Source organism: Protopterus annectens, chromosome 1.part1 (genome assembly GCF_019279795.1).
Source record: "Protopterus annectens isolate FY-2018-M chromosome 1.part1, PAN1.0, whole genome shotgun sequence".
Lineage (NCBI taxonomy): Eukaryota > Metazoa > Chordata > Ceratodontiformes > Protopteridae > Protopterus > Protopterus annectens.
Genome location: NC_056726.1, coordinates 173,600,306 through 173,617,913, shown reverse-complemented (window position 1 = coordinate 173,617,913; position 17,608 = coordinate 173,600,306). Strand labels below are relative to the sequence as shown.

General features: G+C 39.8%; 1 protein-coding gene across 1 annotated transcript in view; it reads left to right on the top strand.

Moving 5' to 3' along the window:
* LOC122814299 (heat-stable enterotoxin receptor-like) overlaps positions 1-10,430 on the top strand; it is a 436,605-nt gene extending 426,175 nt beyond the window's left edge. Inside the window, exon 7 of the mRNA XM_044086889.1 lies at positions 10,268-10,430. Coding sequence (XP_043942824.1) covers positions 10,268-10,430 — 163 coding nt within the window. The remainder of the gene's footprint in view (positions 1-10,267) is intronic.
* Positions 10,431-17,608: the final 7,178 nt, after the last annotated feature.

Sequence of the window (17,608 nt, the reverse complement as noted above, 5' to 3'; positions counted from 1 at the left end):
ATTCTTAACCCCCTGCCACATGCACACCTGTGAACGAAAAAGTTATTAACACACACACAAAACTAAAACTAACTTACATAAAACCAACAAAAATTCAGATCTTGCAGTCTTTGCTTGTAAAACTAGCACCACCGCAATATTATCCAAATTAGAAATCCCCCTCTTTCTCCTCATTCATTCCTGCCAAACTACCAACATAACCCGGATTGGCATTAACTCCAAAAAGGCAGCATCCATTTTCCTCTCATCCTTCAAATCCACCTGCCAACAAGCTGTGAACCATTCCCCTCCAAAAAACACATCCATTCCAATACCCCCAGTTGCATCCATGAACAATCGCAGTTCCTCTTGACCAACTCAATCCATCCACCAAAAATAGACACCATTAAACTGCTCTAAAATGACAACCATAGTGCCAAATCATCCCACACCAGCTTGTTAATCCTGACCCAATGAAGTTTGCTCTTCCTTCCTTTTAACAAAAAAGGCCACTGACCTACAAAAAGTATGCCCTGGATGAACTGCCTGACATGCAAAATTCAGAAGCCCTATCTGCATCTTATCCTTGCACACCACCTGGCCAATCTTCTTCTTCAATCGAGCCATCTTATCAAATGGCAAGCAAAACAACCCACATTCTGCATCCACCAATGAACACAAAAAATCCAAAGCCTTAGCTGGGCCTTCCACCTTCTGCCTAGACAATTGGACCCCCAACTCATCACACATCCCCCAAAACTCTTGCAAACCTTCAAACACTTCCTCAAACCCCTCACCTACTATCAAGAAATCATCCAGGTAATGCACTGTCCTCTGCGTATCCACCCGCTGGTGCCAAACCCAATGAAGTACATTGCTTAATTTCAAAAAAGTAACATAGGCTACCAAGCATCCCATTGGCATAGCATTATCAAAGTAAAATTTGTTCCTAACTAGCATGCCTAAGAACAGCCACTCCTCCTCTTGTACCGGCAAAAGGTGAAAGGCGGATTCATTGTCCACCTTCACTAACCATGGAACCATAAACCCCTATATAATCTTCACAACTTCATCCAAAGATGCATAACTGAACTTGGCATCTTCATTAACAGAGCTCCCTTCTGGGTTTGACAAATGGTAAATCAGCCTGAACTCACTGTCCACCTTCTCTATCAAACCTTCCAATATTTTCTACTTTCCCTGTACAGATCATAAATTCTGATAGACTACCAAATCCCCCACCACCCTTGATTTAACAGAAAACCCTGATAAAAGCTCTCAACTATTTCTTTCTTAAGAGAAGACTCAGCAAATTGTTGAAGCATATACTGCAATAATTCCACCTTAATGGGAGAATGCATTCCCTAGTCATCTCTGTGCCCTCCTAAAGGACCCAGAAAGAAGAAGGGAAAACACCCCTATCAGATGAAAGTGAAGCCTGAGTCACCAAATTAACCTCCTGCCAACCACACTGCACTGCCGGATGGTTCCCCATACACTTTGAACAAGCATGCTAAAAGCTGCACCCTACTCACGAGCAACGTCTCACATTAAAAGCCCAAATACTCCCCCCTTCTCCCTCTACTTTTCCCCCTGTACTAACCTCCCTAAAGCTATCCATCATAAAAGCTACCATATGGCTGGATATCTAACCTCTCAGCTGAGAGAGTGATCAACTGCTTACCGCTTCTGAAACCTCTGGTCATACCATAATCAAGCCGTCACTGCCCATAAACGCTGCGTCTCCTGAATCATAAGAAAGTAAGTCAAGAGTGGCAACACCAAAGAAGTATTCTTCTCCAGCCCAACTACCATGTAGTAGACAAAACCCACCACCCATTTATCCTACATCCTAGGTCACACCCTACCTGCACATAGCTTCCCCAATGCCACTAGAGCTGCAAATAGGTCCTTCCTATTCACCATCTCCGATTCCACCAGTTGCTGCACCTCTTCCTCATCAACTAATTCAAAGACATTGATATATACCCCCTCCAAATCTTTTCCTTAACTGAGGATGGAATGTGAGGGGTCAGGAAAACTATCCTTGCCTGTTTCCCCAAATCCTGAGTAGCTAGCGGATCACCTGGCAATAGGCCAAAATCTGACCCAACTTCAGAAAACAATCCTACCTTACCCACAGATGACCCCAAGCTCCCCACAGACAATGCCACACTGTCCACCACACTGATTGTTTCAACCTGTTGACACCACTGCGTATCTCCCATAGACACTAGAGCTTCACCAGACTCCTGATAGACCTCTTCGCCAGCTATCTCACAATCATTCCTACACAGTCCAAACCTGTCCTACCTAATGGGACTCCCAACAGGATATCATTACCTGTCGCTCCATACTGAGCCACTTCAGCCACCAGAGGATCCACTGCAACTACATCTCTGTACTGCCCTGCCTGCTTCCCATGAGCCATTGATGTGGTCTTCTGCTTCAGATGTTGTCTCTTTCGACTGGACTTTTCCATTTCATCTGCCATCCCAGACTCAGCATTAGGCACCTCCTGGAACAACTTTTCTGTCTGCGCCACACTGGCCTCCCACCACTACTGTAAATTCTGCATATTTGCCATCTGTAATAAAGGAGAGACACATTAAGACTCTAAGAAGCAGAAAAAATATATATATGTATATATATATATATATATATATATATATATATATATATATATATATATATATATATATATATGTATATATATATATATATATATATATATATATATATATATATATATATATATGTATATATATATATATATATATATATATATACACACACACACACACACACACACACACACACACACACACACACAGATCCAAGCACAGGGACAGATTTTAAATATTGCTATTATAAACATAGAACTTACCCAACCCCCACTGAATAACAGGCAATGTGTTAACCTGCATTTATGAAGAGGACTCCCCCATATAAAGTATGAAACTCAAACAGATGTCATTATGTAGTGTCTTCAATCCTCTGAGATTTGCAAGGGAACTTTAACTTATTATTAGGAACAGACCTAAAGTATGAGGCAAAACCAGGCTATTCTGCAAAATGGGAACATTTGAAAGACCTGCTTACAGTGGATAACAGTATGTGCGTGCAAGCACTGCAGGTGGAACCCCCAACCGCCGACACAAGTACGCTGCTCCACTAACGGTTCCCTAACATTTTACAGTTTAGGAAACAGCCCACTATATGGTTAGAGGAGTAACAGTCCCTGCGCTTTGTAGAATCCTATGTACTTTGTATAATTACAAGGAACCAGCAGGGACACACACACACACACACACACACACACACACACACACACACACACACACACACACACACACACACATACACAGACACACACAAAACTAAAACATACCAGCCATGCAGCAATCTGTGAATCCATCTTAAATTCTCCTTGCAGTGATTCATCACCAGTTAGGAAGAGGAGTGTGATAGCAAAGCCATAGGTGCTACAATAAAAACTGCTAGCTCTTCCATGCAGAGGTCTCTTTGCAGTGATCATTGAATTTTTATCTCATTGACACTGAATTCTTCATGCAGTGATATAATACAAAACAAAAAATACGTACATGCCAGAACAGAAGCCTTTAGGCCATAATCTTTGAATTTCATCGCTTTGGCATTAAATTCTCCATGTACTGATGCAAAACACCACCTCTCAACTAATTGTTCCCAACCCCACTGTGCATGCATGGACTGCAGCCATTACCTAAAGGAGCCTGCAGCCCGCAAAAAAAGTAAAACAACTCTTTCACAGTGTAATTTATTAGCAAGATATACAGCCTACACAAAATTATCATAAGAAGATGAACACAACAGTGATACATTCGAAAAATATCAGCAAAGTGATAAAATAATCACATACTCCTGTTGGTGGCTTGGTCTCTCTCTCTCTCTCTCTCTCTCTCTCTCTCTAAGAATTTTAAAACTAAATTTCTGTGCCATTGTGCCCCCAGTTATGTCAAAAATGTTCACGGATTCCACAGGCATTATTATCAAAAATACACAAACTCAACACAGATAGAGATAGTGAGTGGTCAAACTCTGGACCTTCTGTTCCTGGAGTAAAGGCCTTAACCATTATACCACAGCATCTCTTAAACATGTTGTAGCATGGCTTAGCATCCACAAAGCAACTAGTCATGAAACCACCCCACCAGCAACTGTCTTAAAAGAAAATCCATCAACAACATTACTTTCAGCCAGGAGGTTACAGTTTATGACATTAACCACCAAATTACACCACTAACTGCTCCTCAAAAGAGGCCCAACAAACCCCTAGACAGCTGCTCCTTGGAGAGGCAATTAAAGAAAAATAATGAACCTAAATGGTCATAATAAGGCTGTACTCCTTCTCTACACTACTAAGATTTGCCAAACCACTATTGCCTGCCTACAGGTATATATATATATATATATATATATATATATATATATATATATATATATATATATGTGTGTGTGTGTGACCTATGAACTTCATAAATTCAGGTGACCTTCTCACAGACAGACCTCAGAAAGTGTGCACAGGAAATAACTCCTCAGATAGCATCACTCTTAACACTGGAGTTTCACCAGGATGTATACTAAGTCCCTTGCTACTCACCCTGTTAACACATGATTGCACAGCCAGGTACAATGCAAATCACATCATCATGTTTGCTGATGACACAACGGTGGTGGGCCTAATCAGCAATGATGACGAAACAGCATATAGAGATGAGGTGGAACAACTGATTACCTGGTGTGGAAATAACAACTTAGCACTAAATGTGAACAAGACAAAAGAGATAATTGTGGACTACAGGAAAAATTTCAAGGAGCATTCTCCCCTCACCATCAATGGGAAAACAGTAGAAAGAGTGAGAAGCATGAAGTTTCTGGGAGTGCACATCGATGAGGACTTGTCTTGGAACACAAATACAAATGCCATAGTCAAGAAAGCACACCAGAGAATGCACTTTTTAAGAAGGCTGAGGAGAGCGAATCTTGGTGGGAGGGGTATATGTGCCCCTATTGGCCAGTGTGTGGCTGCCATAAAGCCCAGCAGCCTTGGGTCAATAAGCTACTGGCTGGCTGGTGTCTAGTTGCCCAGCCTGGGTTACCAGGGATAGCTTTGTTGAGCTAACGCTGGATGTAAAACCAACTAGCCTGCCAAACATGAACTGAGAATTGCTACGCTTAATGTAGGTTCACTGACAGGATGCAGACTGGAAGGGGATGACCTGATGATACGAAGAAGGCTGGATATCCTATGCATCCAAGAAATGAGATGGAAGGGCAGTGCAGCAAACACACTTGGCTTGGGGTCCAGACACTACTACATCAGAATTAATGACAGACTCATGGCAGTCAGACTCCAGTGTAATGATAGGGCAGTATTCATAATCTCAGCCTATGCCCCACAGCAGGGTTGTGATAGGGAGGAAAAGAGTGCATTGAGACAGCAGTTGCAGGTCCTACTAGATAAAGCAGGCCAACATTAATTGGTGTTGATAATGGGTGACATGAATGCACATATCAGGACAGCCAAAACAGGATATAAGGAATGCCTTGATCCACATTGGTGGGGCAACAGGAATAAAGAAGGAGAAGCCATTCTAGACTTCTGTCTGACATATGGCTTGATAGTAACCAACACTTAGCCCCACACCTCACACTTTAAAACTGAACTAAAAGCTTATATTCTCAATTTCAGAACCTGCCCTTGCCATGACCCTACCTAGTCTTCCTTCCTTTTATGTACCCTCAAAAGGACCATGCTTAGTACCTCATTACACCTGTCTCTCTCTCCAATGTGTCTACCATGCATTTGCACAATTTTATACAAACAAAAAATGTTTATTGTTGACCTATTGAACTATATCAATGTAAAATTGTTACTTAGCTTCTTTTTAATGCAACTTTAACTTTATGCATGTAACCCAACATATGTGAATTGTTTTGCTATAACTGCTATTATATCAGTATTGTTTAAAATTGTACTTGTTTTAAAATGTATTTTCTCCTCGGGTCTCCACTGAAAATGGGCCACAAGCCCAGTTGGACAAACCCGGTTAACAAATGTCAATAAATAAATAAATAAATATAACACATGGTTCAGAGAGAGAGAGAGAGACAGTCACAAGATCACATACAAGAGTAGCCAACATGCAACGGGGGTAGACTTCCTCCTAGTAAGGAAAAGGCACTGGGGTAGAATTCATGATTGCAAAGTCATCCCCAGTGAAAGAGTTGTCCCACAGCATAAACCACTAGTTGCCACAATCAGCTGCAAGCAGTGGTCAGAGAAGGCTCTAAGGTCAACAGAGACCAGGCTGAAGACCTGGAAGTTGACTGGAGAGAAAGTACAGCAGTTCAAGGATTTACTCAGGGCTCTAGCACCCCAAAAAGAGGAGGAAATAGGTGAAGTTGAAGAAGAGTGGCAGTGCCTAAAGACAGCATGTGTTAGGACTACAGAAAAGATATATGGCTGAGCCAGGTGTGGAAATAAGGTACATAAGGATAGCTGGTGGTGAAATGCAGAAGTCCAGGAAGTCATCAAAAGAAAGAAGGAGTGCAGGAAGAAGTGAGAGATAGAAAAGACTGACCAGACTAGGAAGAACTACTGGTTGGCTAACAAAGAAGCTAAGAAAGAAGCTGCAAATAGCAAAGAATAGGGCATCAGAGGCACTCTACTAAGTTCTGGAAAATGATTCAGTAAGTGGCACAAAGAAACTTTATCAGGTTGCAAGGGAAAGAGAAAGATAAAGAAGATAGTCAGACACCCTTCATAAGGGATGCCAGCAACAACCTGCTCACCAATCCACAGGACATTAAAGGTAGATGGAAAGAGTATTTCCAGCAACTTCTGAATGAAGAAAACCCCACAGAAGCTGTACTGCCCTAGAAACAGCCTATGATGAGAGAAGAAGAGGAGCCTACCTTAAAAGAAGTAAGAACAGCACTAAGGAAGTTGAAGTCAGGAAAAGCAGCAGGCTCAGATGAGGTCACAGCAGATATGATAAAGATGCTGGGTAAGATAGGGGAGAAATGGCTCCTGAGGGTACTAATAGCAGTGTGGAGAGAAAGGCGTATCCCAGATGACTGGAGAATAAATATACTCATGCCAGTGTACAAGAACAAAGGGGACATCCACAACTGTGGGAAGTACAGAGGCATCAAACTCCTACCACATTGCATGAAAATTCTGGAGAGGCTGATTGATAAATGAATATACGGAGTGGTAGAATGTAAGTTGGGAGATGAGCAATTCGGATTCAGATCAGGATGCAACACAATTGACTCGATGTTTGTATTGAGGCAGATACTTGAGATGAAGCTAGAGATGAGGAGAGAGTCCAACTGGGCATTCCTAGACTTGGAGAAAGCATATGACAAGGTCCCAAGGAAGCTGATCTGGGCAGTACTGTGATGATTTAAAGTCCCAGAAACATTGGTAGAATTAGTGCATGCTATGTACAAGGAACCAGTGACTCAAGTACAAACAGTTTTCAGCCTCACAGTGGGGTTCTCGGTGGGAGTGGGTGTACACCAGGGTTCATCTCTGAGCCCACTGCTGTTCATACTGGTGATGGACTACATTAGCAAACAGGTTGGAGGGGACAGATCAACAAAGCTGCTGTATGCGGACGATGTGGCAATACAGGCAGACTCTGAGCTAGAACTTCAGCAAAGGATAGGAGAATGGAATGCAAATCTGAAGGCACATGGGATGAAACTAAGCACAGATAAGACGGTGGTAATGGCAGCAAATTGGCAAAATCAGAAGAAGCTGAGAATAGAGATAGAAGGGAAGATAATGGAACAGGTAAACAGCTTCAAGTATCTGGGAGGGGTGGGTGAGGAGAAGGGTAGCCTGAATGAAGAGGTCAAAGCTAGAATCAGAGGGCTGCAGCCAACTGGCATAGAGTATCAGGTGTAGTCTATGACAAAAGAATGCCACTCAAACTGAAAAGTAAAGTGTACAAGACAGTGGTGTGACCAGTACTATTGTATAGTGCATAAACCTGGGCAGTAAAGGCAGAACAGTTGAAGAAGCTAGAGGTGATGGAAATGAAGTGCCTGAGAAAGGTGGTAGGATGCACACTGTGGGACAGATAAAGAAATGAGGACACAAGAGTAGAAGCCAAAGTAGCTCCAATTGCAGAAAAGATAAAAGAGAACAGATTTCAGTAATTTGGGCACATGTGCAGGAAAGCAGAAGACAATCTGGTAAGGAAGATTTGGGACAGACAGGAAGAAGGTAAGAGGAAGCGAGGACATCCCGCAAAGAGGTGGATGGATTGTGTGAAAGAAGATCTATGACAGCCAGGCATGAGTACTGAAGAAGGTAAGAGTGTGGCACTGAATCAAGAGAGTTGGCGACAGTTTACACAATACCCCGACCCCCATGAAGAAAAAATGGGAAAAAGGGGGCTGATGATGATGATGAGTAGGAGGAGAGTGAATCTCCCATCGACAGTTCTCACTACCTTCTACAGAGGTATTATAGAAAGCATCCTGATGAACAACCTCATAGTATGGTATGGAAGCTGCTCTACCTGTAAGCGCAAAGCCCTCCAGAGAGTGGTGAAGACAGCCAAGAGGATCATTAAAACCACCTTACCACCTATCCGCGACTTGTACTGATCCAGATGTCTCAGCAGGGCCAAAGGAACAATTAAAGACTGCACTCACCCTGCTTATAGACTGTTCCTGCATCTATCATCCGGAAAGTGCTTCTGAAGCATACGTTGCAGAACTACGCAAGTCAGGAACAGCTTCTTCCCTAATGTTATCAGGGTGCTGAACTCTAATAAGCACTACACTCCATGATGTCCAACTGGGTCAGTAGAAACTGTCTCAATTTATGCAAGAACCTGGTTACCAGTCTCATCTAATACTTGGTGCAATATTCACCATGACTGTAACTTATAGGCCATCTAGGGCAGTAGCAATGCAGTAAAATATCTCTTCTTTCAGTGCAGTACATGTTGCTAATTCATAAATTAACCATAGTGCAATACTCTAAGGTCCATAGTGCAGTACTCTAATGTTCACAGTGCAATACTCAAATGTCTCTTTCTGTGCAAGGATCAATACAATGTCTTAACCAAGTACCTGTGCAATACTAAAGTCTCATGCAAGTAAGTTTCACTTTGAAAATTGTTTATGTCTTTCTAATTATGTGCAGTATTAGTCTGTCTACCTGCATGTCCGTGATGTAATAGCTAGGTGTTACATGTGTAAATGTCTGTGAAAATAATCTACATGTTGTCTGCACATTGAGTCTGGAGACACGGAATTGTGTTCAGTTTTTGCACTTGTGTGATTTTTGAATGACAATAAAGTTTACTTTGACTTTGACTTTTGAACTAAAATAGGTCTGTGTTTCTTAGGGGTTTGAAATATGGAAGCACTGACTGGCCTATATTTTGCAGAGCTTGCTAGAAAGGAGACTGTTACCAGGATGAAGAAAGTGAATGTGTGCACTAGCCATCAGAAAGTCGGAAATGTGTGTGTGTGTGTGTGTGTGTGTGTGTGTGTGTGTGTGTGTGTGTGTGTGTGTGTGTGTGTGTGTGTGTGTGTGTGTGTGTGTGTGTGTGTGTGTGTGTGTGTGTGTGTGTGTGTGTGTGTGTGCATGTACGATCATGCTTGTTATTCCCTTTACCTCTAATAGTGGATGAAGTTATGGTACATAACCAAGTTAGCAACATATCAGCCACCAGATTGCAGCATGCTTGTACCTTTTGTAACACTGAGTGCCAAGATTATTAGATTAAGGATGCTTGCGTCGTATTGCCAGTGCCTGTCACAAGCAATGAGTAAGGAAACATTTGGCCATTACCAGAACTAAATATGAGTATTCCATAAAAAGGTAGCTAAGGTTAATGAGAGCCACTGCATTAAAAAACAAAATAAATAAAAGCATGAGTAACTGGAACTTATCTATTATGCTCCTGATCTGTGGTGCATTATGTACATGACTGTCCTAGAAATTAACTGGTAGAAGACAATGTAGATCTAACACACTGAAGTCACAAAGAGTCCAGAAAGAAAACAAGCTCATGCGACTCAGAAAATTTAGACTCAGCAACAAATAGCTTGATACCATTAAAATGCAAGAGCATGTTGTAAATAAAACTTTTGCCACTTCTGTTTTTTTTTTGTATACTTGTTTATAATGCTTTGTACTAAACTCCAGTTTAACTTGTTTGTTTTTCTTATAATAATATCATAAATGTTAATGTCTTTTGGTGTTCCTTTTCAGCAATTTCCACAATCAGACAACAGAGAACTACATGGACATTTTAATCCGGCGATTGCAGTTGTACTCCAAGAATCTGGAATATCTAGTTGAGGAAAGAACCTCACTTTACAAAGCTGAAAGAGACAGGGCAGATCGTCTGAACTTTATGCTGTTGCCTGAGTGAGTATCATCACTAAATCATAAAAACATGAAAATATATAAATAAGCAAACTGCTATCGTCTGTGCAAGATCTTCTTTATAAAGGCTATCATATGATGGAGTACTTGAACCCTTTAGAGGAACACTCCATCTTCACCTACATGAAAACTCAACCACGAGTTTTCTTTTATCCCTACAAATCACCCTAGATGCGGGTACTTTTCTAATTGAGGTCAAAAGATAAACAATTCTCAATTTTGCTGATTCAGTACCATGGGTTGCTATTATAACCTCGAACTTGTAAAAGGTAGAATATCATATGGTCGACATCATATGATCAAAATTTTACAAGTTCTAAGGTTAAAACAAATGGCTCTGTACAGCACAGAATGGGAAGATTTTCCTCTTCTGCACTAAAGTGTGATCTCAGAGCTGGTATATTTAAGTAGCGGGCGTGTGGGGGGTGCAGGGGCGCTTGCCCCCCTGCTCAGAGCATTTAGGTAAGTTTTTCTTTTTTTTTCTTTTTTATTATATATTCAGTGTTTTAAACTTCACTCATATGGTGTCAAATCATATGAGGTTCAAAGTTTTGAAACTTCGAGTATATGATATAGACACAGTACCACAGAGCTGGATCCATCCATTAATCAGGCAGTGTATTACGTCATTTCTGGAGGAATTTGTCTCCCCCTTTACTGTGTATCTCCCACACAGACCAATGAGTAGTTCCACCTGCTTAGGCACTTCCCACAATGTAACATAGGCTGTATACTGGCTTGCCGAGGTAAGAGCTGTTATAAAAGCATTGGTCAGGTCGTGGAACACATTCCTGTTGTGGAACTATTGCATCAGCGACTGGTTCCCTCAGGAGTGAAACAGACAGGAACTGTAGCAGCTTGCATAAGTGCATTATTTTTTTTTTCTTTAATGCTACTACAAATATAAGTTTTTGCCAGTAAAAATGTTTCTGTAAACTTTTTTCCTTTGAAATCTTGTACAGGTTAAATGTCCGCAGAGAAAAAAAACTGACTATAGCTGTGTTCTGGTGTTGTGCACTAAAGAACATTTTCTTGGCAATTCCTACAAAGGAAATTACTATTAAAGTGTAGTAATACAAACTTTTCATCTGTTTCCCCAAAAACAGCATAAATTAAAATTCATACCATCATAGCAATTTTTACCATGGCTCTAAGCAAAAGGATTACTAAAAAACTCAGTTTGTGATCTCACACTTGCCACATGGGTTCTACTGCACAGGCAAATACTCTTATTGTCTATAGTGCCTTTCAATGGACCTGACTCAGGCAGGCTATTTATCATAGGTAGTATGTTATTGCCCTTGGACAGAAATCTGTATACCTAAATGGGGAACTTAGTCACTTGATAGAACAACAGGCTTTTCATAAGCATGAATTTTCTGAAGGGAATAACGTCTGAAACTCAAATGTCTGTCATTATTTTCAGACCTCAGTCTTTAATGAATTATCACTAATTTGCCAAAATAACAAATCATTAGAAAAATGGAGAAAAAATATGAGGCAAAAGTCTGGACATTCTGCAAAAATCTCTACAGCTGCGAGGTATGCTTTCAGGGCACAAGTAATAAATGGCAGGTTAGCCCAACTGTTCAGAAAAACTGCATGTGTGTTTGAGTGTCTACGTTTCGGTCTGCATGTGTGAGTGACTGTGTGTATGACAGCAAAGGGACTGTGTGTGAGAGATCGAGAGAGAGTGAGAGTGATCTTGTCTGAGTAAATGCATGTATGAAAGCAGAAGAGTATGTGCGTGTGAGAGGTAAAGAGAGAGTGAGAGCAATCTGAATGTGTTTATGAAAGCCGAAGAGAAGGTGTGTGTAAGAGATCGAGAGAGAGTGAGAGAGAGATATTGTGTGTGAATGCATGTATGAAAGCAGAATGTATGTGTGTGAAAGGAGAACAGACGGTGTCTGTATGTGTATGAGAGAGAGTGAACAGTGACATCAATCTAACAAATGGGTTAGTTAAGCAAAAATGGAATGCCATGGTGTGTGCTAAGCACAATTAACTAGTGATTATCGCAGGTGGAGAATAGCAGCAAAGTATTAGCAGTGTGACAAAAGCACAAGTTGGTAAATAAACTCTAACAAATCCAATGAGTGGACATTGTACATGCACATATGCACACACCACAAAATCAGAAACACAAAACAACACTAATCAGCAATTTGAATGTAAAAAGTCTTAATTATGTTGTCACTATAAGTTTAGTATACAAATGAGCAACAGCTAGGAAAGAGCCCCGATTGATACTATAAACAAAACTAGTCAATTGTGGTGTTTTCACTTGAATGTGGAATAAATATTAAATATTTAATTTATTTACATGTATTGCCAAATACTGTACAACACAAACCTGCATTAACGATACCTTAAGGACATCAAGGGCTTCAGTTTCATGGCTTCTGAATGGGCATGACTTTTTTTAATGTTTAAGTCCTTATGGTTACATTCAGGCCAATAAAGCCAAAGCCCACTAGATGTGAACATGCATGTCTCAGCTTTGGCATTAAACAGAGCATTGCTGTCCTGTTCCCTGTTGATGGTAAGGGTAGTAATATTTGATGGTAGTTACTGAGAGGAGGTTGAGTGGAAGAGAGAACTAAATCAAAACTGAATTTACCTGCCAGTTGGTTTGGAATATCTTCTGGTTCAGTATAGATGACTCCATTAACGGTGCGCTCCCTACACAGCTGTGTATTACCTTTGAGTTTGCAGACATAGCTAAAGAATACCTTGTGGTTGCTCTTGGCCCGGGAGGCCAAATTTACCTCACATGTGGTTTTGGTAGACTTTATTTGTCCTGTGAGTTGTTTGTTTAGCTTGATGAGAGTGATTTCATCCTGTTGAGTGCTATGCCCCCTAAATTTTGCTATAATTTTCTTCCTTCTGTTATACAGTCTATTGATATTGCGTGTGATTGTACCAGGATTTCTTTCTTGAGTTAGTTCTGTACTTCTTCCTGGTGGGTACAGCTGCCTCTATGCAGCTAGTAACATGCTTGTATAGGATTTCTGTGAACAGTTCTGCATAGGCAGCAGTGTTCTCAAGGTTTGTGGGGGCTTGAAATTTTACCAGGTTATCACTTAATAGTAGGAAGTTAGCCTTACAGTAGCTCCTGAATATTCCAGGGTTAGCTAGTGTTTTGGGTTTTATTTTTATTTCAAAGGAGACCATTTTGTGGTCTGACCTAAGCACAGAAGACTTTACACTGGGGGTGTGCAGCACTCTTCCATATTAGTGAGGACCAGATCCAGTATTTTTTTGTGCCGCTAGTTGGTGTATTGACAGTCTGATCCAGGGATTTTGTGTTTGCAACATCCAGAAATGTCTGTGCCTGCTTGTTTGGTGTCATATATGATTCCCAGTCAATAGTGGAGTAATTAAAGTTGCCCACGAACATGGTATTGGGTTGAATGATGAGTGTTTCCAATAAGCTTATATACATGTCATGGGTTTCTTGGATCATAGAGCAGTACCTATAGCTTGCAAGGAAGTGGTATGGGATTTTTGACTATGGTAATTTGAATAATAATTTAAATACATTCTCCTGTTTGACTAGCCTTGAGTATATTTATTTTGGATGTAACTCTAGACTTCTCCACCTTTGGTAATGTTTGGTTGGTAACTGGTCTAAGCTTGTGAAAGACATTATAGCTTTGCAATGCCAGTGTGCTATCCTTGGCTTTGAGTCTTGTCTCAGTGAATACAAAAATGTCCACATTCTCTAGGGTGAGGCAAGCTTGTAGTGAGTGAAGTTTCTTGTTTAGACTCCTAGCATTGAGCAGTGGCATCTTTAGACTTTCTTGGTTTTTGATTTGCTATGTTAGAAGTACTTTCAGTTTGGCATTGCCTAAAAAGGCACTATGGGGGAGGACAATATTTTAGCTAATATTCAAAAGCCTAGAGGGGAGCGGTGCAGGCCATTCCTGGCAAAGCATTGTGGTCTTTTGACAATCTCCTTCCATGCTGACAAATTTTGCACATCCTTAGAATGAACAAACAACCAGTCTAATAACCAGGATTTTCATACATCTTCGAGGAGATATCAAATCAATATGAAGAGGAAAGGGGGGCCAAGGGCAGAAACCGTGGCCCCAGAGGTTGAAAAGTCATCACCAGAGATGAGTCCTGGTGACATGAGTGACCATTCTGGACTTGAAGTCAACAGAGAATGTGTATGGGTTGTTACTAATACACAAGGTGACTAAACTTTTCAGGTATGCTGATGTTGATGTTGAAATTTCTTTAGCTGATATTTTGGCTAAAGTTTTAACTTTTGTTCCTTCAAGGAGAGCAGACCTTGCTAGTACTATTTTGGACTTAAAACTCTTCACATGTAAAATGAACTTAACATTATTGTTTGGTTATGATACTTGTTCTGATATACAGTTCAGAGTCAGTAGCTCATTTAATCCACCACTCCACACTTTATTAGTTACTTTTGAGCATATTTGTGAAATGGACATGAGGTCACTATTGTGTAAATGATGTAAATGTGATGATATGTATAATTTAAATAAGGATGAACAAGATTTGATTTGTTGTTTATATCATTCTAATGTAAGGGTCATGAAACCTGGTAAGGGGGAGGGCTGGTCTTTATGAATATGGTTGACTATCAGTCTAGGATATTCAAAATATTGAATACGGATACATATGAACCCGTGTCATTGAATGGAGTGAATGGGGCTTATCCTAGAAATAATCTCATATCAATGACTTGCTGATTGATTTCCATATTGATCTAAATTTGTATAATTATTTGAATATGCCTTCACCATTAATCTTAGTTATTTTTGGGATCCCCAAAATCCATAAGGACTTACATGACCCCTCTTTATGACCAATAGTGGATGGAAGAAATTCCATCACTTACGTTTGTGCGAAATTTGTAGATAGTAAGCTGAAAAGATTTCTCGAACATAAACCCCAAATTTGTAAAGAGTTATGGTCCTTTCTTGAAAAAATTAATGAGCTCAAATTTAAGGCTAAATTTAATTTTCTAACTGTTGATGTCAGAGACCTATACACAATCATCCCCCACGACTTGGGAATTCAATGGGTAACAGTTTTTTATTAAAGAAAGGAGCAACCACTGATGACATCAGCCTAATAGGGGAATTATTAGATTTAATTTGGCTAACAACTTCTTATATTTTGATAGCCAGTATTTCTTACAAAAAAGGAGGGGTTGCTCTGGGTTCATCATGGGGACCAGTTTTGCTTACATTGTCATGGCCATGTGGGAACATGAATATCATTTAAAATTTAGTGTCTGATTCTTGATTTACCCTTTCACTTCTTCCTAGTACCTGCAAACTATAAACTAGAAAGATTATTAAAGTCAGTCATCTTCTGTTTGTATTGTGACATCATGTTTGGAAGATAAAATGTTGCTCACTACTAGGCTTATACCAGCCTGGGACACATATTATGAGAGCTCCCTGATCTCTCTCTTCATATAGTCTAGGGAGGACCATCCTGGTCATTTACACCCACATGGACTATGACTGAGTCACACTGGTACTTTTGGTTCAGTGACCTGAGTGCCTGTGTTATGTGGCAGATCCTGGCCCCTGCTAATCAGCTGACTATGACTTTCTCCTGTTTTGGGGAGAATATTAAATAGTCATTAAGTATGGAAATCTACTTCTGGGGTACCTAAAAGTAATTTATGATTTGTTAGTAAAATTCCATACTACCTAGTATGTTTCATCAGCTTTTTGCAATTTTATATTTTGTGACTTAACAGCAGTAAATTTATGCATGTCTGTATGAGTGTGTTATGTTTCTGTTTGCGTGTGAGTGAATGTGTGCATGAATATGTGTGTGTGAAAGCAAAAGAGATGGTGTGTGTATATGTATGAGAGAGAGAGAAGATTGACATCAATCAAGCCATTATTTTACACTCGCTAAGGAGGGCTTGTGCTGTTTAGCAAGTATAAAATAAAAATAAACAGAAGAAAAAATATGTGTGTGTGTGTTTGTGTGTGTGTGTGTGTGTGTGTGTGTGTGTGTGTGTGTGTGTGTGTGTGTGTATGTGAGAGAGAGAGAGAGAGAGACAGAGAAATAGACAAAGAGTGAAGCGTGAGAGCAATTCCTAGCAGCAGCAGTAGCAGCAGTAGATAATATTAGGAAGGCATTTAAATATATATATATATATATATATATATATATATATATATATATATATATGTGACTCTCTGACTAGTCAAAGGGAAGCGTAGATTAACTGGTATATAACTGTGCATTTTTCCATACTGTAAGTTGTACAAATTTTTTTATGTCTCATTCTTATTTTATTTTCACAATATTGTTTTAAAGCCAGAAGTTGAACAGTGTAACAGAAATCCTACTTTGTAAAATTAATAAAATACTCAGATTTCATTAGCAAATAAAATGCAATGAAAGCATATGTGATTATACATGAAGCCCTTTTGGCCTATTTAGTTTTTTATCCATATTTGTTGGCTATGCTGAACTTTTAACTTGGTCAATGTAGACTTTTTCCTATGACCCTTGAGACGTTTCTTGCATATGCCACTTGCCTTCTTAAATGTATGCATTTTTTTTTTTACATTCTAACTGTGCAGGAAGGCTGATCCAGTCACTGACTGGATGCATCCATCTGTCTCATTTGAGATGTCCACTATGTAACTTTAAATCATATCAGTTTGAATATATATATATATTTATATATATATATATATATATATATATATATATATATATATATATATCTAGGTCTACTTCACTTGACCTAAAACTCATTTGACACACCCATTTGACCAACACCCAATTGACCTACATTTCATTTGACCTAAAACTCATTTGACTGACTCCCATTTCACCCACATGTAAGACATAACTTGTTACGGGTTTTCCTTCACCTGTGACTTGTTTGTGATAAAAAGAATTACTGTAACTTATAGTGCTGACTGTTAGAATTCAGATAGTCATGTAGAAAGTAGTGTTGCTGTATTTCTAAATGTGGGTTTTTCTATTTACATTTTTATGGGAAGTATCTAAAGTAATTTGGTGAATGTTTTGTGCGTTCCCAGTAGTAATGGCAGTGTGTAGAGTACTTTAAGGCAAGTTAAAGGGATATTCCCTTTTCCCCACTGTTGTGTGATCCTGGAGTTAGTATATATAATTGGGGCAGGG